This window comes from Saccopteryx leptura, chromosome 1 (assembly GCF_036850995.1).
Source record: "Saccopteryx leptura isolate mSacLep1 chromosome 1, mSacLep1_pri_phased_curated, whole genome shotgun sequence".
Taxonomy (NCBI): Eukaryota; Metazoa; Chordata; class Mammalia; order Chiroptera; family Emballonuridae; genus Saccopteryx; species Saccopteryx leptura.
Genome location: NC_089503.1, coordinates 222,371,335 through 222,393,574, shown reverse-complemented (window position 1 = coordinate 222,393,574; position 22,240 = coordinate 222,371,335). Strand labels below are relative to the sequence as shown.

The following is a 22,240-nucleotide window of genomic DNA, read 5'->3' as shown; positions in this document are numbered from 1 at the left end:
AATCAAGCATTTACTCATCCCTTCCTATATTAATTGTACTACTGATATGAAGTATTTCCTCATGAAATAATTTCAGCTAATATATGTAAGCAAAAGATAGACTTGATATATCACCATTTTTAAAGCTCCAATGAATGAATGGTTCCAAGCTTCGAAAAACAATGGCTGCTAATACCAATGAAATGTGAAAAGCAGCCATCATTTGCCTCCTGAAAGACCACAAGTGCACCAATAGTCTTGCCAAAGGGATAATGCACATGTCTAAGTAAGCCTCTGAATCCAGCTATATTTTGCAAGAAAACAGGTTTGTGCTAAATTGCACCATTAGTTTACAGTTAACAAAAATCTGCCTGACCTGTGGTGGCGCAGTGGATAAAGCGTCGACCTGGAAATGCTGAGGTCGCCGGTTCGAAACCCTGGGCTTGCCTGGTCAAGGCACATATGGGAGTTGATGCTTCCAGCTCCTCCCCCCCTTCTCTCTCTCTATCTCTCCTCTCTCTCTCTCTCTCTCTCTCTCTCTCTCTCTGTCTCTCCCTCTCCTCTCTAAAAATGAATAAATTAAAAAAAAAAAAAAAAATCTATGACCAGCATGTTAATAAAAAGTGAAACTGTGGCGGTGTTGAGAGAGTATATGGAAAACCTACTCGTTTCAATTTTCCTGTCAATCAAAAACTAAAATGTTTATTAATTAAACAAAAGTCAGCATCTTTTTCCTCTGCCTCAAGGCCACAATTATTCTTTTAACTCATATTTTCCTTGGAGGTTTTCTATTTCTGTGCTTTTATTCCATGGAAACACATCATCATTGTAACTGTTTAAAAATTTTTAAATGATATATGTCTCTTTAATAATGACTATTAACATTTATAAAGAGCATTTTTTTGTGCCAGGCATTTATTTTTTAAAAAGAATTGAGGGGTAAAGTAGATAGAGTGTTGGACTGGGACACAGAGGACCCAGGTTTGAAACCCCAAGGCCACCGGCTTGAGCATGGTTCACCTGGCTTGAGTGCAGGCTCACCAGCTTGAGCACGGGGTTGCCGGCCTGAGTGTGAGATCATAGACATGACCCCATGGTCACTGGTGTGAGCCCAAAGGTCACTGGCTTGAGCAAGGGGTCACTCTGCTCTGCTGTAGCCCCCCACCCCCCAGTCAAGACACGTATGAGAAAGCAATAAATGAACAACTGAGGAGCCGCAACAAAGAATTAATGCTTCTCATCTCTCTCCCTTCCTGTCGTCTGTCCCTATCTGTCCCTCTCTCTGAAAAAAAGGAAACAAATATACTAGATAATATAGAAAAAGGCTTACTCTGTGTCAGGGACTAATTTTTATGGACTACAAGAATTAACTATTCTTTTTCATCTATGAGACAGGCAGGCACTTTTATTATCCTCTAACAAAGATGTTATGACCTGAATGTTTGTGTCCCCTCAAAATTCATATGGAAAGTAAGTCTTTTGGAGGTAATTAGAATTAGCTGACATCATGAAGATGGAGCCCTCATGAATGGGATTAGCGCCCTTATAAGAGTCTGAGAGCACTTGCCTCCTGCTCTGTACCATGTGAGGATAAAGGGAAAAGATGGCAGCAGGCACCTTGGAAGAGGGTTTTCTAGAACCCAACCAGGCTGACACCTGCTCTCGGACTTCCAGCCCCCAGAACTGTGAGAGGTACATTTCTGTTGTTTATCAACCTGTCTATAGTACCGTATCAGAGTAGCCTAAACTGACAAAAACAACAAATGAGGAAATTAAGACACAGCAAGACTAAATATTGACAGTGTGTCAGTAAATGGTAGAAACAAATTTTGGACCCAGGCAGCTTGTCTCCAACCTTAAGTTCTTAAACAGTGTAACATACTGCTTCCCGATGACCCAAAATATACAAAAGGTGACATTGGATTAAAAACCAAATCATATTTTTCTGCCTAGCTATGCATTTTGTATTACTTCTGGTCAAAGATACTGCAGTTCTTTTGATACAGAGTCCTCTGCACCTCACTAAACAGTTAGAAGGAATTCGTAGAAGAACTTTTGTGAGCAATTGCTAAAGATCATCTTATAAATGTTACCTGACCTAGAACGTAACAATTGTTCTATTCAATTATAAAATTGTAATCACGGAAGACACATCTTTTTGCAAGAAAGAAAAACATTTGTGAGACAAGAATTACACATGCTCTTTATGATCAAATAAGAAAAATATTAAGAAACCATATAACACTTTCCCTACTACAGAGAAATTTGATATTTGTTTGTACACCTAGTTCTCATTTATCATTTGGTACATAGCTGCCCAAGTTAGAGTGGAAACTTCTCTATGTATTTTCAGGGTCAATATAGCCTAACATGAGGATTCAAGTGTACTTTGGAGGCAGTGGTGGAGCATAGTTCTGGTTCTGAAGTTTACTTCTGGGACACTTCCAGAATACCCGAAACCGACTGTAGATCCATACCTCAATAAAACCAGATCTAGCAAAAGATACATTTAGACACAATTTTCTCCTTGAGTATATTACTTTTCTGTAAGTGTCTCTAGAAATATTTAAAATGGGTAAAGCAGATATGGCTGGGTTCCCTAGAAGTACAGTCTTAGGTCCTCATTTCCAGGATAACCTGGCCAGTGGATTCTCTCTGAGGGCTGACCTAGATAGTTGAGAGTAGATGAGAATATCCAAGTGCCTCCTGGAAAGTTCCGGAGTTTCATGGGGCTGTGCTGCTGCTATGAAAGAGAGTGTGGAAGGCAGGGCGAAGTTCTGCATCAGGTCTGCCCCACAGCAAGTATGCTCCTAAGGCAAGCGGGTTTTCTGATCTCCTGAGGGGGCAGAGTTGGAAGCCAGCTACGGTGATTCCAGGAGTACTCGTAGTCAGCATTTGTGGGCTTCTGTATCACTTTATCTTCAGTGGCTTCGGTACTCAGCATCCTAGGGGTGTCTGCCATTCCAGGGCTGTTAAATAAGGGATTCTATAATAGCTTCTGCCACCGTTCCCTTAAGTTCTGTGTCTCTTTTTACAGCCAGGAGATGTCTTCACTTGGCAGGAAGTCTGAGTCCACACAAAGTGATTATGGAGATCACTAGTTATTTTAATGTCAGCAAAAGACAGTTATTTCAAGCTCTGGTATTTCTCACAAATGTAAGTACTCAGTTAGCTAACTCTAAGGTTAGGCCTTGAGGTGAAGCTGATCCTTTTACCCATCTGTAGCACAGGTGTCCTTGTCTTTCTCTTCAGTGTGATTCAGGTCATTTAGAATTCAGACTCCTGCCTGACCAGGCGGTGGCGCAGTGGATAGAGTGTCGGACTGCGATGCAGAGGACCCGGGTTCGAGACCCCGAGGTTGCCAGCTTGAGTGCAGGCTCATCTAGTTTGAGGGAAAAAGCCCACCAGCTTGAACCCAGGGTCGCTGGCTCCAGCAAGGGGTTACTCGGTCTGCTGAAGGCCCGTGGTCAAGGCACATATGAGAAAGCAATCAATGAACAACTAAGGTGTCGCAATGCACAATGAAAAACTAATGATTGATGCTTCTCATCTCTCTTCGTTCCTGTCTATCCCTCTCTCTGTCTCTGTAAAAAAATAAATAAATAAAAATTAAAAAAAAAAAGAAAAAAAGAATTCAGACTCCTAACAGAAAAACATCAGGCCTTGTCTTACAACTCATAAACACTAGGTGTCAGCATTGCTCTCTTTCTTTCAAACAAAGGGACTTTGGTAATTGCCTATTCTTCTTGCAGACAGAACATTGTTCAGAAAATTTTGCAGTCACAGAATCTTTTACTGAGATGGTATTTGCCATGTACTCTCTGGTTTGCTATGATATGGTTCTTGTTTCAAGTTATATGATTACTATTTTTCTTATGTAAACAGCAATACTTTTTTAAAAAAGCAATATTTTGATGAAAAAATTAAATGCAAAATAAAATAGAAAAAGAAAGAGGGTATCTGTCAAGTGCTTGTTAATAATATTACTGTTATGAAATAACATTAGCACTAATCAGTTTCAAGTATAGCAAAGGATGTCAAGCACCTTTGGGAAGTTGGTGAATGAAGAGCAGATTTAATACAAGTCACAGCATTCAGGAAAATATTATGTGTCAAACATTTTTAAAATAGATACATAGTCTCTATTGTCTCATTTATAATGTGGGTCTTTAGGAAACCTTATAGACCAGAAAGCCACATTTAAGCATTTTGTCTTTGGCAGAAAGCAAAAGCAACACCAGAATACCTTGAAACAAAATTTGCCAAACCTTTGTATCTGCAACCACATGGTCACTCTCAGTGGCCACATCCAGCCTTCATATTAGCATGACTTCATTAGGGGACTAAAGTTACGTAGAGTTTTTGTCATCTGTTGGAGTGTATATGCACTCTTGTAAATTTTACAGGCACTCATGATTCAATTTACTACCAGGAACCAGGGGTCAGGAACCTTTTTAGCTGAGAGAGCCATGAACGCCACATATTTTAAAATGTAATTCCATGAGAGCCATACAATGACCTGTGTACATTATGCATTATCCAATAAAAATTTGGTGTTGTCCTGGAGGACAGCTGTGATTGGCTCCAGTCATTTGCAACCATGAACATGAGCAATAGAAAATGAATGGATTGTAATACATAAGAATGTTTTATATTTTTAACGTTGTTATTTTTTTTATTAAAGATTTGTGTGCGAGCCAGATGCAGCCATCAAAAGAACCACATCTGGCTCATGAGCCATAGGTTCCTGACCCCTGGCTTAGACGCATCATTTTAGTTCATGCTCTTGTGCCTGTGTTTGGCCAGTTGTACAAAAAGAAGCAAGTGTGAAACCCATCTTGTGGTCTAATACAGTGTGTCCGTAAAGTCATGGTGCACTTTTGATCAGTCACAGGAAAGCAACAAAAGAGGATAGAAATGTGAAATCTGTACCAAATAAAAGAAAAACCTTCCCAGTTTCTGTAGAATGATGTGGAAGCATATGCGCATGCGCAGATAATGACGTAACACCGTGTATACAGTGGAACAGCCCACGGCCATGCCAGTCCAGATGTGGACGGTACAGAGAAAAGTTCACTGGGTTCTGTGGCTCAATAAATTCGAATTCGTGACCAAAGTGCAACGTGAATATCGGCGCGTTTATAACGAAGTGCCACCACATAAGAATAACATTACTCGGTGGGATAAGCAGTTGAAGGAAACCAGCAGTTTGGTGGAGAAACCCCGTTCTGGTAGGCCATCAGTCAGTGATGAGTCTGTAGAGGCTATACGGGATAGCTACCTAAGGAGCCCTAAAAAAATCTGTGCGTGAGCCCACATCGAACTGCACTGAATAGGTATGAAACTGGAAGAGTTTTCCTTTTATTTGGTGCAGATTTCACATTTCTATCATCTTTTGTTGCTTTCCTGTGACCGGTCAAAAGTGCACCATGACTTTACAGACACGCTGTAGTTACTTTCTTTCCATCTCCCCTTTCCCCACAGGTGATGTTGCTAATTCTAGCTCTTACACAGTGTTATATAATTTAGGTTAAGAAATATATTTTATGTAATGCAAAAGAATTGCCCTTAACTTAAAAGCACATTTTTAAAAAAATTGACAATGAACGAGGTTGACAAAACATAAGAAGAATCAAAGTTATACAATTCAGAATGTTTACATCATTTACTCTTATACTTGTAGCTAATTGAATGCAAACACAAATGGAATATCAATTTATGTGGATTAGATCAGAGCTGGTTGGCTGCTGAGGGCTTTTTTACGTTTTTTTCTATTTCTACTTAAGCACATTGATCATTTTGCATCGGGGAAACACATTGACACTGCATCAGTTATTTACCAAGGGCATTTGAAAATCTGAGTGAATTGTATTTCTGACTTTGTCTATACTACTTTTTTGTCACTCATGTTTAGGGGTTCAGAATGAGTCACCCCAAGATGTGTTCAGTGGCATGCAGATTATTTTGAGCAAAAAGCAACTGAGTCCCTGTGGGCTCAAGAGAAACTTCTGCTCTCCCCCCCAACCTTAATTATCTAGAATAATTTAAATCAGGAGCCTGGCCCACAATGAAAGCTAACATCAGAAACAACTTTTTACCTGTTTATATGACAGAGACACTTTTATTTACTAAACATCTGCCCTTCTTAGTGTCCTGTAATGATCCATTGAAGTCCCCAAGGTGCATGAATTTATCCCTAGCTCAGAATGTCTTATATACCCGTGTTTCCTTTCTATCTATGAACCTCTCATACCTGTAGAGGTCTCTGACTCTCACATATGCAAGGTTCTCATATAGATATATGTATCAAATTCAGTTATATTCTCTTGCTAATCTGTGTCATGTCTATGTGATTATTAAGCCAGCCAATAGAACCTTGATTGAGGAAAGTTTGTTTCTCCTGAACAATATAGATTATCACACCAGGCACCTATTAGGCCTCAAATTAAAGTTCTAGATAAGATGAATTCACTTTATTTATTTATTTTTTAAATAATTTTATTTTTTTAATGGGGTGACATCAATAAATCAGGATACATATATTCAAAGATAACATATCCAGGTTATCTTGTCGTTCAATTATGTTGTATACCCATCACCCAAAGTCAGATTGTCCTCTGTCACCTTCTATCTAGTTTTCTTTGTGCCCCCCCTCCCCCTTTCCCTCTCCCTCTCCCCCCTCCCCCTGTAACCACCACACTCTTATCAATGTCTCTTAGTCTCACTTTTATGTCCCACCTACGTATGGAATAATGCAGTTCCTGTTTTTTTCTGATTTATTTATTTTACTTCATATAATGTTATCAAGATCCTACCATTTTGCTGTAAATGATCGAATTCACTTTAGAAATTGGTATCCATGTTTCAGTGGGTTAAATGTCCCCAACACCAATACTAGCAGTATCTCAGCAGTGTCTCTCACTTATCTCTGGGAATATCAATCTACACCTACGCTGGTGAATATGGTACTCTGTTTACCCTTTGGCCACAGATGTTTTGGCATATGCACTCTCTTTTCTGTCTTTGAGTTTTTCTTATATTCCTTTTTTATAATCTAAATATTCACTTCGCTGTCAAACCAGTAGTGGCAAAGTTGGAGAAATCTTATTACCTGATATAAACTATACCACAAGGCCATAGTAATCAAAACAGCAATATACTGGTATAAAAACAAATATATAAATCAATGGAACAAAATAGCAGAATTTAACTCACACCTTTATAGCCAATTAATATTTTAAAAAGGCAAAAACATACAATAGGCTAAAAATAATCTATTCAATAAATGATACGAAGAATATTGAATAAATACAAAATGTGAAACTATACCACCTTCTTACACCACATACAAGAATAAACTCAAAAAATATTAAAGACAAATGAAAGACTCAAAATCATAAAAGTTCTAAAAGAAAACATAGGCAGTAAAATCTCAAACATTTCTTGTAGCAATATTTTTTCTAATATATCTCTTCAAGCAAGGGAAATAAGAAAAAATTAACAAATGGGAGTATATCGAACTGAAAAGGTCTTGCACAACAAAGGAAACCATCAACAAAATAAAACCCATTGGATGGGAGAACATATTCAACAGTGATACATCTGATAAGGGCTTAATATCCCAAATTTATAAAGAACTTATAAAACTCAACACCAAGAAAACAAACAATTTAATTAAAAGTGGGCAAAGAACCTGAATAGACACTTTTTTAAAAGAGGACATGCAGATGGCCAATAGACTTCAAAAGATGCTCAACATATTAATCACCAGAGAAATGTAAATTAAAACTACAATGAGATATCTTCAGACACCTGTCAGAATAGCGATCATCAATATATCAAAAAACAAGTGTTGGTGAGGATGTGGAGAAAAGAGACCTTTCATGCACCATTAGTGGAAATGCCGATTGGTGCAGCTACTGTGGAAAACAGTATATAGTTACTCAAAATATTCAAAAGACACCTGCCTTATGATCCAGTGATTCCACTGGGAATTTATTCAAGGAAATTCCACTTAATTCAAAAGAATATATGCACCTCTGTGTTTATTGCAATAGCCAAGATTTGGAGGCAGCACAAGTGTCCATCAGTAGATGAGTGGATAAAAAAGCTGTGGTGCAGCCTGACCTGTGATGGAGCAGGGGATACAGCATTGATCTGGAACACTGAGGTCGCTGGTTCAAAACCTTGGCCCTGCCTTGTCAAAGCACATATGGAAATTGATGCTTCCTACTCCTCCTCCCTTTCTCTCTCTCTCTCTTTTTCCTCTCTAAAAATAAATAAATGGATGAATGAATAAATAAATAAGCAAGCTGTGGTACATTAACATAATGAATACTTCTCGGCCCTAAGAAAAGAAGAAAATCTCACCTTTTGTGATGGCATGGATGGACCTGGAGAGCATTATGCTAAATGAGATAAACTAGTCAGACAAACAAGTACCATATGATTGCACTCATATGGACTCTAATGAACAAAATAAACTAAGAAGCAAAACAGAGGAAGACTCATGGATAGAAACCAAGCTGACAGCTGTCAGAGGGAGGGGTTTGTCTGAGTGAGTGTGTGAAAGGATTGAGCAAAAAATGAAGAGAAAAAAACTCATGGATCCAGACAATAGTGTGATAATTGCTGAGGAATACGGAGAGTAGGAGAGGTGGAGGAGGGTGTGGGGAGGATAAATGGTGGTGGAAGGAGACTTAAGTTGGGGTGGTGAACACAAAACACAGTGTACAGATGATGTGCTATAGATCTGTGCATCTGAAATCTGTATAATTTTGTTAACTAGTGTCACCCCAATAAATTCAATGAAAAGGAAAAATAAGTAATTGGAATGGAAGTACTTTACATTTTCTAAATGAAAATGAATGGTTAGAATACTTCATATAAAATAGTTTTAACTCCTGCTTTTGGAAAAAAACTGACAAACATTTTTTCCTTTCCATAGCTCTCCTAGAGTTATGTTTTGTTTTGTTTTGTTTTCATTTGCTTTAGCAGCTTGTATAAAGGTTGTTTTGCTCATAGTTATTTTAAGATATGATAATAATTCATTTGAATATCAATAATTATATGATAATTAAAAGTCTGTATCCCCATGATATATAGTTAACAACTTGATGTTGTCTTTCTCAAACTGTGGACTAGGTTTTCCTGGAAATTCAGGTATGCCAAGTTACTGTATAAACATGGCATATATTTCTAAAGCATCAATTTTGCTCAAGTTTTTAGAAAAACATTATACAAGATATTATTTTCATTTTACTCTATTAGAATAAAGCATTCAAATGCATTTTAAAAGCCCATGGTGAGACCTCAAAGAAATTTCTTACCTGCATTGGATATTTCAAATCACACACTAAGACTTGGGGTTCATATTGGTTTGCCTTTGATACTGTGCTTATTTAAAATAAACATATTTGAGAAAGGCCATTTACTATAAAACGGTTCTTTCAGTTTTTGATCAGACATATTGTTAAGTTAAATTTTATATTCTTGATGGAGAAATACGTAACAATAATAAGAAATAAGGGATATCTTTTCTCATAGTTGACTCTAGTTTCAGATCTGGTTTTGAATACAGAGGAAAACAATCACATATATTAATTTGTAATTTTCTATAAAAGAGAAGACTGGATATCAAACTATTATTTCAGGAGAAAGGAAATTTCTGGCTATTGAGTCTTCATTTATGTCTCTTACAATAGGCAAGTTATATCTAATCTAATGTTCTGCTTGAAAAAAAAGAGAATAAACTATGGAACATACAAACAAGCAGAATTTATCCCAAAAAATAAAGAGAGAGAGAAAAAGACTCAAATTATTCAAATTAGACATTAAAGAGAAGATATCACTAAATGATCTTATAAAAATAAAAAGGGTTGTAAAGGACTATTATGAACAACAGCATGCCAAGAGATTAGGTAACTTAGATTAAAATGGACAAATTCCTAGGAAAATTCAAATGACCAAAACTGACCGGAGAAGAAACAGACTATCTGAATAAATCAGTATAAGAGTAAAAAAACTGAATTAGTGATTTTAAACTTCCCACCTGTGCCACCAAGAAACAATACTGTAACTCTGGAAAATAGTCAAGGGTTAATATAGCAACCAAGTGAACCCTTATCAAGAAAAAAGTAAATGACTTGAAATTTTACAAAATTATGTTGATAATGATATTTCTTTTGGCATTGCCTTTTACTTTAAAGTTTCAACACTGTTTTGTTGTTGTTAAAAACATTTCTCATTGTTATAGTTTAGAAATAAATATTAGAATTTGATAAGTAAAAAAATAATAATAATTTTCTGTTTGATGCATATATCCCCCTTAAAACTTCCCTAGAATTTAATCTTTTAGGCATTACAGGTGTAATTTTAATGATGTAGACCTCTAGTTATTAACCACATTTGTCTACATTATATTGTTAGAAAATTATTTCTCAAATTAATCATAAATGCACTTGATGGTCACATTTATTCTTCGGTCCTAGTTTATTCCATGTTTTCCCTCAGAAATTGACAGGCATCCCTATTGCGAATCACAGTTGCCGAAGAACTTTTTAAACCAGCTGTAATTTGGGGTGTTCTCTTTTCTTATCAAAATAGCTCCAATCACATCAGCTGTTTTACATGTCACACATTTATGTCTTTAATGATCCAACCTGTTCTTTTTATGCGCTTAAGAATAGAACAGATTCTTTCATTATAGCACCTATAAATGAATATGATTCTCAGAGTATGGCTTTAACAGTATGGATTAGAGTTTAAATAGATTTTCTCCTTCTACATTATATATATTTTTAAAATATGACGGCATCCTTGTTCCCAGTCCACAGCAGTTATACTCTAATATTCTTTTTTTTTAATAAATTTTTATTAATGTTAATGGGATGACATTAATAAATCAGGGTACATATATTCAAAGAAAACATGTCTAGGTTATCTTGTCATTGAATTATGTTGCATACACCTCGCCCAGAGTCAGATTGTTCTCCGTCACCCTCTATCTAGTTTTCTCTGTGCCCCTCCCCCTCCCCCTAACTCTCTCCCTCCCTCCTGCGTCCTCCCTCCCCCCACCCCTGGTGACCACCACACTCTTGTCCATGTCTCTTAGTCTCGTTTTTATGTTCCACCAATGTATGGAATCATGTAGTTCTTGTTTTTTTCTGATTTACTTATTTCATTCCGTATAATGTTATCAAGATCCCACCATTTTGCTGTAAATGATCTGATGTCATCATTTCTTATGGCTGAGTAGTATTCCATAGTGTATTTGTGCCACATCTTCTTTATCCAGTCTTCTATTGAAGGGCTTTTTGGTTGTTTCCATGTCTTGGCCACTGTGAACAGTGCTGCAATGAACATGGGGCTACATGTGTCTTTACGTATCAATGTGTCTCAGGTTTTGGGGTATATACCCAGTAGAGGGATTGCTGGGTCATAAGGTAGTTCTATTTGCAGTTTTTTGAGGAACCACCATACTTTCCTCCATAATGGTTGTACTACTTTACAGTCCCACCAACAGTGGATGAGAGTTCCCTTTTCTCCGCAGCCTCTCCAACATTTGCTATTACCCGTCTTGTTGATAATAGCTAATCTAACAGGGGTGAGGTGGTATCTCACTGTAGTTTTGATTTGCATTTCTCTAATAACTAATGAAGCTGAGCATCTTTTCATATATCTTTTGGCCATTTGTATTTCTTCCTGGGAGAAGTGTCTGTTCATGTCCTCTTCCCATTTTTTTATTGGATTGTTTGTTTGTTTGTTGTTGAGTTTTATGAGTTCTTTGAAAATTTTGGATATTAGGCCCTTATCTGAGCTGTTGTTTGAAAATACCATTTCCCATTTAGTTGGCTGTCTGTTTATTTTGATATCAGTTTCTCTTGCTGAGCAAAAACTTTTTATTCTGATGTAGTCCCATTCATTTATCTTTGCCTTCACTTCTCTTGCCATTGGAGTCAGGTTCATAAAATGTTCTTTAAAACCCAGGTCCATGAGTTTAGTACCTATGTCTTCTTCTATGTACTTTATTGTTTCAGGTCTTATATTTAGGTCTTTGATCCATTTTGAGTTAATTTTAGTACATGGGGACAGGCTGTAGTCGAGTTTCATTCTTTTGCATGTGGCTTTCCAGTTTTCCCAACACCATTTGTTGAGAGGCTTTCTTTTCTCCATTGTGTGTTGTTGGACCCTTTATCAAAGATTATTTGACCATATATATGTGGTTTTATTTCTGGGCTTTCTATTCTGTTCCATTGGTCTGAGTGTCTATTTTTCTGCCAATACCATGCTGTTTTGATTATCGTGGCCCTATAATATAGTTTAAAGTCAGGTATTGTAATGCCCCCAGCTTCATTCTTTTTCCTGAGGATTGCTTTGGCTATTCGGGGTTTTTTATAGTTCCATATAAATCTGATGATTTTTTGTTCCATTTCTTTAAAAAATCTCATAGGAATTTTGATGGGAATTGCATTAAATTTATATATTGCTTTGGGTAATATGGCCATTTTAATTATATTTATTCTTCCTATCCAAGAACAAGGAATATTTTTCCATCTCATTGTGTCTTTTTCTATTTCTCTTAGCAATGCCTTGTAGTTTTCGTTATATAGGTCCTTTACATTCTTTGTTATGTTTATTCCTAGGTATTTTATTTCTTTTGTTGCAATTGTGAAGGGTATTATTTTTTTTAGTTCGTTTTGTAATATTTCATTGTTGGCATATAGAAAGGCTATGGACTTTTGTATGTTAATTTTGTATCCTGCGACCTTACTGTATTGGTTTATTGTTTCTAGTAATCTTTTTGTGGAGTCCTTCGGGTTTTCGATGTATAGGATCATATCATCAGCAAAAAGTGATACCTTTACTTCTTCTTTTCTGATATGGATGCCTTTTATTTCTTTGTCTTGTCTGATTGCTCTGGCCAGAACTTCTAGCACCACGTTAAATAAGAGTGGAGAGACTGGACAACACTGTCTTGTTCCTGATTTAAGGTGGAAACTCCTCAGTTTTATGCCATTTAATATGATGTTGGCTGATGGTTTATCATATATGGCCTTTATCATGTTGAGATATTTTCCTTCTATACCCATTTTGTTGAGAGTCTTAAACATAAAATTGTGTTGTATTTTATCAAAAGCCTTTTCTGCGTCTATTGATAAGATCATGTGGTTTTTGTTCTTTGTTTTGTTGATATGGTGTATTACGTTAACTGTTTTACGTATGTTGAACCATCCTTGAGATTCTGGGATGAATCCCACTTGATCATGATGTATTAATTTTTTAATATGTTGTTGTATTCGATTTGCCAGTATTTTGTTTAGTATTTTAGCATCTGTATTCATTAGAGATATTGGTCTGTAGTTTTCTTTCTTTGTGCCATCCTTGCCAGGTTTTGGTATGAGGGTTATGTTGGCCTCATAAAATGTGTTTGGAAGTATTGCTTCTTCTTCAATTTTTTGGAAGACTTTGAGTAGAATAGGAACCAAGTCTTCTTTGAATGTTTGATAGAATTCACTAGTATAACCGTCTGGGCCTGGACTTTTATTTTTGGGGAGGTTTTTAATAGTTTTTTCTATTTCCTCCCTGCCGATTGGTCTGTTTAGGCTTTCTGCTTCTTCATGACTCAGTCTAGGAAGGTTGTATTGTTCTAGAAATTTATCCATTTCTTCTAGATTGTTGTATTTGGTGGCATATAGTTTTTCATAGTATTCTACAATAATTCTTTGTATATCTATGATGTCTGTGGTGATCTCTCCTCTTTCATTTTGGATTTTATTTATTTGAGTCCTGTGCCTTTTTTCCTTGGTGAATCTTGCCAAGGGTTTGTCAATTTTGTTGATCTTTTCAAAGAACCAGCTCCTTGTTTTATTGATTTTTTCTATAGTTTTTCTGTTCTCTATTTCATTTATTTCTGCTCTGATTTTTATTATCTCCTTTCTTCGGCTGGTTTTGGGTTGTCTTTGTTCTTCTTTTTCTAGTTCCTTAAGGTGTGAAGTTAAGTGGTTCACTTGGGCTCTCTCTTGTTTGTTCATATAGGCCTGAAGTGATATGAACTTCCCTCTTATTACTGCTTTTGCTGCATCCCACAGATTCTGATATGTCGTATTTTCATTTTCATTTGTCTGTATATATCTTTTGATCTCTGTGCTTATTTCTTCTTTGACCCATTCATTTTTTAGAAGTATGTTGTTTAGTTTCCACAATTTTGTGGGGTTTTCCCCCTCTTTTTTACAGTTGAATTCTAGTTTCAAGGCTTTATGATCAGGGAATATGCTTGGTACAATTTCAATTTTTCTAAATTTGCTGATATTGTCTTTGTGGCCCAACATATGGTCAATTTTTGAGAATGTTCCATGTACACTAGAGAAAAATGTATACTCTGTCGCTTTGGGATGAAGTGTCCTGTAGATGTCTATCATATCCAGATGTTCTAGTATTTTGTTTAAGGCCACTATATCTTTATTGATTCTCTGTTTGGATGACCGATCTAGAGCTGTCAGTGGTGTATTGAGGTCTCCAAGTATGATTGTATTTTTGTCAGTTTTTGTTTTAAGGTCAATAAGTAGCTGTCTTATATATTTTGGTGCTCCTTGGTTTGGTGCATATATATTAAGGATTGTTATGTCTTCTTGATTCAGTGTCCCCTTAATCATTATGAAATGACCATTTTTGTCTCTGAGTACTTTTTCTGTCTTGTAGTCAGCATTATTAGATATGAGTATTGCTACACCTGCTTTTTTTGGGTGTTGTTTGCTTGGAGTATTGTTTTCCAGCCTTTCACTTTGAATCTGTTTTTATCCTTGTTGCTTAGATGTGTTTCTTGTAGGCAGCATACAGTTGGATTTTCTTTTTTAATCCATTCTGCTAGTCTGTGTCTTTTTATTGGTAAGTTTAATCCATTTACATTTAGTGTAATTATTGACGCTTGTGGGTTTCCTATTGCCATTTTATAAATTGCTTTCTGTTAGTTTTGTATCTTGTTTGATTCTTCTCTTTTCATTTGTTTTTGTTTGTTTGTATTCCATACTTCTTTCCGCTGTTGCTACCTTTTTTAAGTCAAGTGTTTTTGTGGTGGTTTTTTCAAGGGTGGTTACCATTAAGTAATGAAAAGGGTACCTACCATATTCATTGTAGTACCCTATCTTATGAGTATTTCTGCGCTTTATTGTCCTTTGCTACTGTTAATCTTCATCCTTTACCCCTTTTTTTTCTTTTGTTGTCACAGTTTAAGTTTGGTTTTATTGTTTTCTTGGTGGAGCTGTTACTTGTGGTTTTGTTTTCTTTTGTTCTTTGAATCTGGTTGGAGAACCCCCTTTAGTATTTCCTGGAGTGGGGGCTTTCTGATGATAAATTCTCTCATCTTTTCTGTATTTGTGAATGTTTTATATCTCCTTCGTACTTGAAGGATAGCTTTGATGGGTATAGTATTCTTGGCTGAAAGTTCCTCTCTTTCAGGGCTTTAAATATTGGGGTCCACTCTCTTCTAGCTTGTAGAGTTTCTGCTGAGAAATCTGATGATAATCTAATAGGCCTTCCTTTATATGTTGTATTCTTCTTTTCCCTGGCTGCCTTGAGAATTTTTTCTTTGTCATTGGTTTGTGTCATCTTCATTATGATGTGCCGTGGAGTGGGTTTGTTGGGGTTAAGAAAACTCGGTGTTCTGTTTGCTTCTTGAATTTGAGGCTTTAGTTCTTTCCACAGGCTTGGGAAGTTCTCATCTATTATTTGTTTGAGTATATTCTCCATTCCATTTTCTTTCTCTTCTCCCTCTGATATACCTATTATTCTTATGTTATTTTTTCTGATGGAGTCAGACAATTCCTGTAGGGCTTTCTCATTTTTTATTATTTTTGAGTCTCTTTCTTCTTCTCTCTGTTGTGCCTCAAGTTGCTTGTCTTCTATTTCACTAATCCTATCTTCTATCTGGGCTATTCTATTAGCTAAGCTTGTTACCTCGTTTTTCAGCTCGTGAATTGAGTTTTTCATTTCTGTTTGATTTGTTTTTATAGTTTCAATTTCCTTGGTAATATATTCTTTGTGATCGTTGAGTTGTTTTCTGATCTCCCTAAATTGCCTTTCTGTGTTTTCTTGTATATCTCTGAGTATTTTTAAGATTTCTATTTTAAATTCTCTGTCATCTGGCTCCAAGGCTTCCAATATGTTAAATCTTTTCTCCATAGATTTTTCCACATCTATTTGTGTTACCTCTCTATCTCTTGTATCCATAATATTCAATTTCCTTTTTCTTATTGGCATCTGAGGGTGGTCTTTTTGATAGTATTAATTAGAATTAATAAAGAATAAAGAGGAAAAAAAAAGAAAAAAAAAGGAAAACACCCTACAAAAAAAAACAGTAATAATTTATTATTTCTCCCTTTTTTCTTTCTTCTCTTCCCCTCCTCTCCCCTCCTTAGGGAAATATTGTGATGACCTGTGAATTATATATTATGCTAAATGGAACAAAAACTGCCTATAACAGAGGGCTTGATTTGGGGTGAAGAGTTCAAGGGGCAAAAAAGGGAGTAGGAACCTACTAAATGCAAAAAAAAAAAAAAGGGAGAAAATCTTAGACAAGCATAAAATGATTTGCTTGTAAGTGATGGTCGACTAAGAGATATAATGAGAGGGATAAGAGGGAAACAGAAAAAAGGAGAGAAAAAGTAATAATAATTAAAGAAGAAAAAATAAAAATAATAAGTAAAAATCTGTTGTATTAAGTGGAGCGAAGACTAAATACAATGGAGACCTTGGGTTGGGAGGAATGCTAGTGAGTTAAAAAGCAATGTAAAAAGTACCCAAAATGCCACAAAAACAAACAAACAAAGGAAAACCAAAAACAAAAGAAAAAAAAAACCCAAAATAACTTGAGTCCCAAATTAAATAATTTGTTCGTGATTGAGGATTGAATGGGATGAAAAGTAAAAGGAGAAAAGAAGAAACGAATAGAAAGGAAAAAATAAGAAAAAGAGAGAAACGAAGGAAGAAAAAAAGGAAAAGAAAAAAAACACAAAAGGGGAGAGAGTGAGAGTTAAGGGTTTTGGAGTGTAACCCTAAAGGAGAGTAAGGATGAAGAAAAGAAATAAAATGTAACACTCATGGGTAGTGTAGTTCAAGAAAAGGGAAGCATAAGATGGGCAGAGAATAAAAGGACCGAGGTGGAGGAAATAGAAATAATAATAAAAGCAATAAGATAAAAAAAAGAAACAACAACAAAGAATTAGTGGAACAAGTTATAAAGTCTGTGGATTTTTCTTGATTTTGAGAGGTTAACTTCTTCCTTTTTCTTTTCTCTCCCTCTTCCTGGTCAGTGACTCTGTACCCCAGGCTCTGCCCCTGTGTCACGCTTAGGTAGGGATTTGCAGTTGATGGGATTCTATGGCAATGTCATATAATTGTCTTTAGTCCCGCTGGTAGTCAAGGCTTGTTGGCGTTTGCAGGGTCCAATAATGAGAGAGTTTGCTTTCCTGGAGTCTCTCTCCTAGTCTCCCCTTCCTGAATTAGCAGCCTGGTGATCCAGTTATGAGGCTGCCACTGCTTCTGTCTGGGGAGTAAGAGGCTCAAAGAGCTGGGAAATACCCACTCTATCCCCACTCAGCGCAAGGCTCTGGGTAAGGCTCTGGCAGTCAGAGCCTCCAGCGTAATCAGGTGGGGCTGGGAGTCAATTGTTGTCAAGGTGACTGTTCAGCACCTAGCATTCAGTTGTACCACTCAACCCAGGCTTTCCACACTTTGTAGCCTGTTTTGGCACAGGCGTACTCCCTCCTCGGCTTGAATGAACGTCCATGCGGTAGTTAGCTTCCTCCACACCGTCAGCTCTGATCCGTCTCTCAGATTCAAGTGATAACAGTCCTTTTGCTTTCAGTGTGTGTGGAACTCCAGAATGCTCCGAGGATAAATTTTTCTGTTTCTAGTTGATAAATTTGTTGAGATTTTGGGGAGATCTGTCGGACGCGCTGTTCACGGTGCCATTTCCGTGACGTCACCTCTAATACTCTTCTATATCCATTTTTATTTGTTTTAATGGCTTTTCCCTCAACTATGATTCTTAAAATCTTCCATTTGTAAATTGGCTTCATGTAATTTAGATTGCCATAGTGGAGAATTAATTGACCACATTCCAAATTAAATTGCTGCAGGTGAGGCAGGGGTTGGGGAGAGAAGCTTTAATTTTAAATTGCTTTACACTAAACCTGGCAATTAAAAATAATTGCCACATTCTCAATTTTTTAAAGTTATGTGGATGTGGCTGGGCTTTTGCCCTGTTAAAAGGAAAAAGGAAAAAATCAAACACATTACTTTTAATTATTACAAAGGTTTAAAGTAATAAAAATTACCTAATTTGGGTAAAATCAGGTTTCTAGTGTTTTGAGTTTAGGTTAAATAGACTATTTTAAATGCTTCAAAGGCCTCCATTTAACTGATTTAGTTTTTGCCTAGAAATCACTGGTGGTTTATTCACCATTCAAAATGTTTTTAAAAAATGGACTGTCAGCCATTTGTAGAGGGATTTCAGCATTAAGTTAAAGAAATTACAGGACTTATTAAAACCTTGGAAAGTCAGCTTTATACATAACTCTTAGCTCCCTAAGAAGGTCTGTATTCTAACACAAATTAACCAGTAAACTAACAGGTACTTTAATGAAGTAATTTTAGAAGGCTCTCATTTTGAAATCACCAAGAAATAAACTGAAAACAAGTAATGTGGGCCTAACCAGGCCAGCTGTATTCTTTAGTCCTAGAATTTCTCTTAGGTATAAGATTTACTGGAAACTCAGCTTATAGGAGAATTGTGTATTTTCCTTTAAAACATAAGCAGCTTGAATAAAAAAGGACCGTAATACAATACAATCTTATATATAATCTTTAATAACAACTGACAAATTATAAATATTAATGTGGTTAGTGAATGTATATTTCCATTTCTTAAAAATCTTTATTTCACAGGAATAACTGACTTTGTTCTCTGTATTTTAATTTCATCCATGTGGCCTGCATGACTTTTTCATGCATTGAAATGTCCTCTTTATATTTGGAGTTCCTTTAAAGAGTTTTGAATTACCTACTGACAATTTTTGCATTTTTGAAACTTAATAGGCATGCAGAGAGTAGAAATAAGTGCCTATAGCTGAAATGAAAGAACACAACATTATAGAAATAAATGTTTGACATGCAAAATAGTATGGCTCTTTAATCAAACATTTAATAAGTGCCAACCTGGGTCTGGTACTCAGTGTGACATTAGATTAAGGTGTTTATAATAAGTTTCCATGCCAGGAAATGTATGTGATTCAGGTATCATTGGTCTATTCACTTTGGTTTGAATTTATTTTATTTTATTTTATTTTATTTTTAGGTGAGAGGAGAGGAGGTAGTAAGGCAGACTCCCACATGCATCCCAACTGGGATCTACCTGCAATTCCATCAAGGGCCAATGCTTGAGAACCAAACTATTTTTAGAGCCTGAGGCTGATGCACTCCAGTGGAGGTATCCTCAGTGCCTGGGGTCAATACTCTTGGCTGCAGGAGAGGAAGAGGGCGAGAAGGGGGAGAGGGAGGGAAGAAGAAGCAAATGGTCATTTCTCCTATGTGCCCTGACCGAGAATCGAACCTGGGACATCTGTGTACCTGACCAACATTCTATCCACTGAGCAACCAGCCAGGACCTAAAAAATATTTTTTAATGCTTTTTTTAAAAATAAATTTTAATCGGGTGACATTCATAAATCAGGGTACATATGTTCAGAGAAAACATCTCTAGGTTATTTTGACATTTGATTATGCTGCATTCCCATCACCCAAGTCCAATTGTCCTCCGTCACCTTCTAACTGGTTTTCCTTGGAAAATATATATTTATTATACAATACATTTTTAAATAAAATATGTATTTCCGATGGCTTTAGGCGACCCCTGTGTTTTGGTCGTTTGGCCCTGCCGGGGTCGCAACCCACAGGTAGAGAACCGCTGATCTAGTATGTCCTTTAAGTCTGCTGTTTCTTTGTTAATTTTCTTTCTTGAGGATCTATCTAGTGATATTAGTGGGGTATTGAAATCCCTTACTCTTATAGTATTGCTATTGACCTCGCCCTTTAAATCCATCAAAGTCTGCTGTATATATTTAGGTGCTCCTATATTAGGTGCGTAGATATTTATAACGGTTATATCTTCCTGTTGGATTGCTCCCTTTATCATTATGTAGTGACCTTCTTTATCTCTTACTATAGCCTTTGTTTTCAAGTTCATTTTGTCTGATATAAGTATTGCTACCCCAGCTTTTTTTTCATTTCCATTTGCATGAAATATTTTTTTTCATCCTTTTATCTTCAGTCTAAGTGCATCTTTTGTTTTTTGTTTTGTTTTTTTTTAATTATTATTATTATTTTTTTTTTTATTTATTCATTTTAGAGAGGAGAGGGAAAGACAGAGAGAGAGAGAGAGGAGAGAGAGAGAGAGAAGGGGGGAGGAGCTGGAAGCATCAACTCCCATATGTGCCTTGACCAGGCAAGCCCAGGGTTTCAAACCGGCGACCTCAGCATTTCCAGGTCAACGCTTTATCCACTGTGCCACCACAGGTCAGGCTGCATCTTTTGTTTTAAGGTGTGTCTTTTGTTGACAGTTTATGTATGGGTCCTGTTTTCTTATCCTCGCAGCTACCCTATGTCTTTTGATTGGATCATTTAATCCATTTACATTTAAGGTATTATTGATATGTAGTTGTTTATTGCCATTTTATTCTTTAAAACTGTATTCCTCTTTTGCTATATTCTTTTTCTCCTTTGATCTGTTTACAACAGGCCCCTTAGCATTTCTTGCAGCATTGGTTCGGTTGTAGTGAATTCCTTGAGGTTTTTTTTTGATAGAAAGCTCTTTATTTCTCCTTCAATTTTAAACAATAGCCTTGCTGGATAAAGTAGTCTTGGTTGTAGGTTCTTGTTCTGCATTACTTTGACTATTTCTTGCCATTCCCTTTTGGCCTCAAGTGTTTCTGTTGAGAAGTCTGATGTCATCCTTATGGGAGCTCCTTTGTAGGTGATAGTTTTTTTTTTTTTTCTAGCAGTTTTTAATATTTTCTCTTTATCACTTAGCTTTGGTATTTTAATTATGATGTGTCTTGGTGTAGATTTCTTTGGGTTTCTCTTTAAAGAAGTTCTGTGTGCTTCTTGAACTTGTGAGACATTTTCCTGCCTTAATTGAGGGAAGTTTTCAGCTATGATATGTTTGAACAAAGTCTCTATCCCTTGTTCTTTCTCTTCTTCAGGAACCCCTATGATGCAGATGTTATTTCTCTTCATGTTGTCACAGAGCTCTCTTAGAGATTCCTCAGTCTTTTTGAATCTCTTCTTTTTTCTGCTCTGCTTCTGTGCCTTCATTTATCTTGTCCTCTAACTCGCTGATTTGATTCTCAGTTTCATCCATTCTGCTTTTAATTCCTTCCATTGTGTTCTTCATTTCTGATATTGTATTTGTCATTTCTGACTGATTCTTTTTTATTATTTCAATGTCCTTTTTTATATTTGCTATCTCTTTATTTAGGCATTTGTAATGACCATCTATTGTTGTTCTAATATTTTTGAGCATCCTAACAATCATTATTTTAAACTCTGCATCTGGTAATTTGGTTATATCTGACTCATGCAGCTCCTTTTCTGGGGATTTATCTTGATTCATTTGTGTTGCATTTCTCTGCCTTCTCATTGTGTCTGTGTAAAAGGTTTTGGCCACTGGAGTCCACTGGGTGTGGCCTCTGTGTTCCCTGGGTGTGGTCTGTCTGCAGGCCTGCCACCCCCTCTGCTGCTGCTGCCTATGGCTTTCAGTTATGGGCATTGCCGGTGCCTGCCCACTGGAGCTGTTGCTATGGTTTCTGCCTCTCCTTCACAGGAGTGGCTGTGATCTTGTGCTCAGGCGTACAAGCCTTGGTGGCCTTGGCCTTTTCCCTGCCCCCGCGGGTGGCTTTATGCTCTGCCTTGAGGGCAGGGTTGAGCACCTTTGCTCAGCTGCAGGTCTCCACCTGATTCTGGGCTTTCACCCTGCCCCTGCAAGAGGAGCCCACTTGTCGAACCACTGCAAGCCTTGGCTCCACAGTCCGGATGGGACTGCGTACCCATGCTCAGTAGCAGGATCCACCTCTTCTGGGCTTTTGGCTCCACTCCCATGGGAGGAGCCAGCTCCCAAGTCAGGCCAAGGCTGTGCTCCTGCACCCTTGCTCAGTGATGGGTCTCTGCCCCTTCTGAGGCTCCTGCCCTTCCCCCACAGGCTAGATTG

At 36.8% G+C, this 22,240-nt stretch overlaps 1 protein-coding gene across 1 annotated transcript in view; it reads left to right on the top strand.

The window, feature by feature from the left end:
• Positions 1–1,582: 1,582 nt before the first annotated feature.
• Positions 1,583–22,240, top strand: part of LOC136388219 (phospholipid-transporting ATPase IK-like) — a 39,819-nt gene continuing 19,161 nt past the window's right edge. Inside the window, 1 exon segment of the mRNA XM_066360177.1 lies at positions 1,583–1,671. Within this exon segment, the coding sequence (XP_066216274.1) occupies positions 1,583–1,671 (89 nt within the window).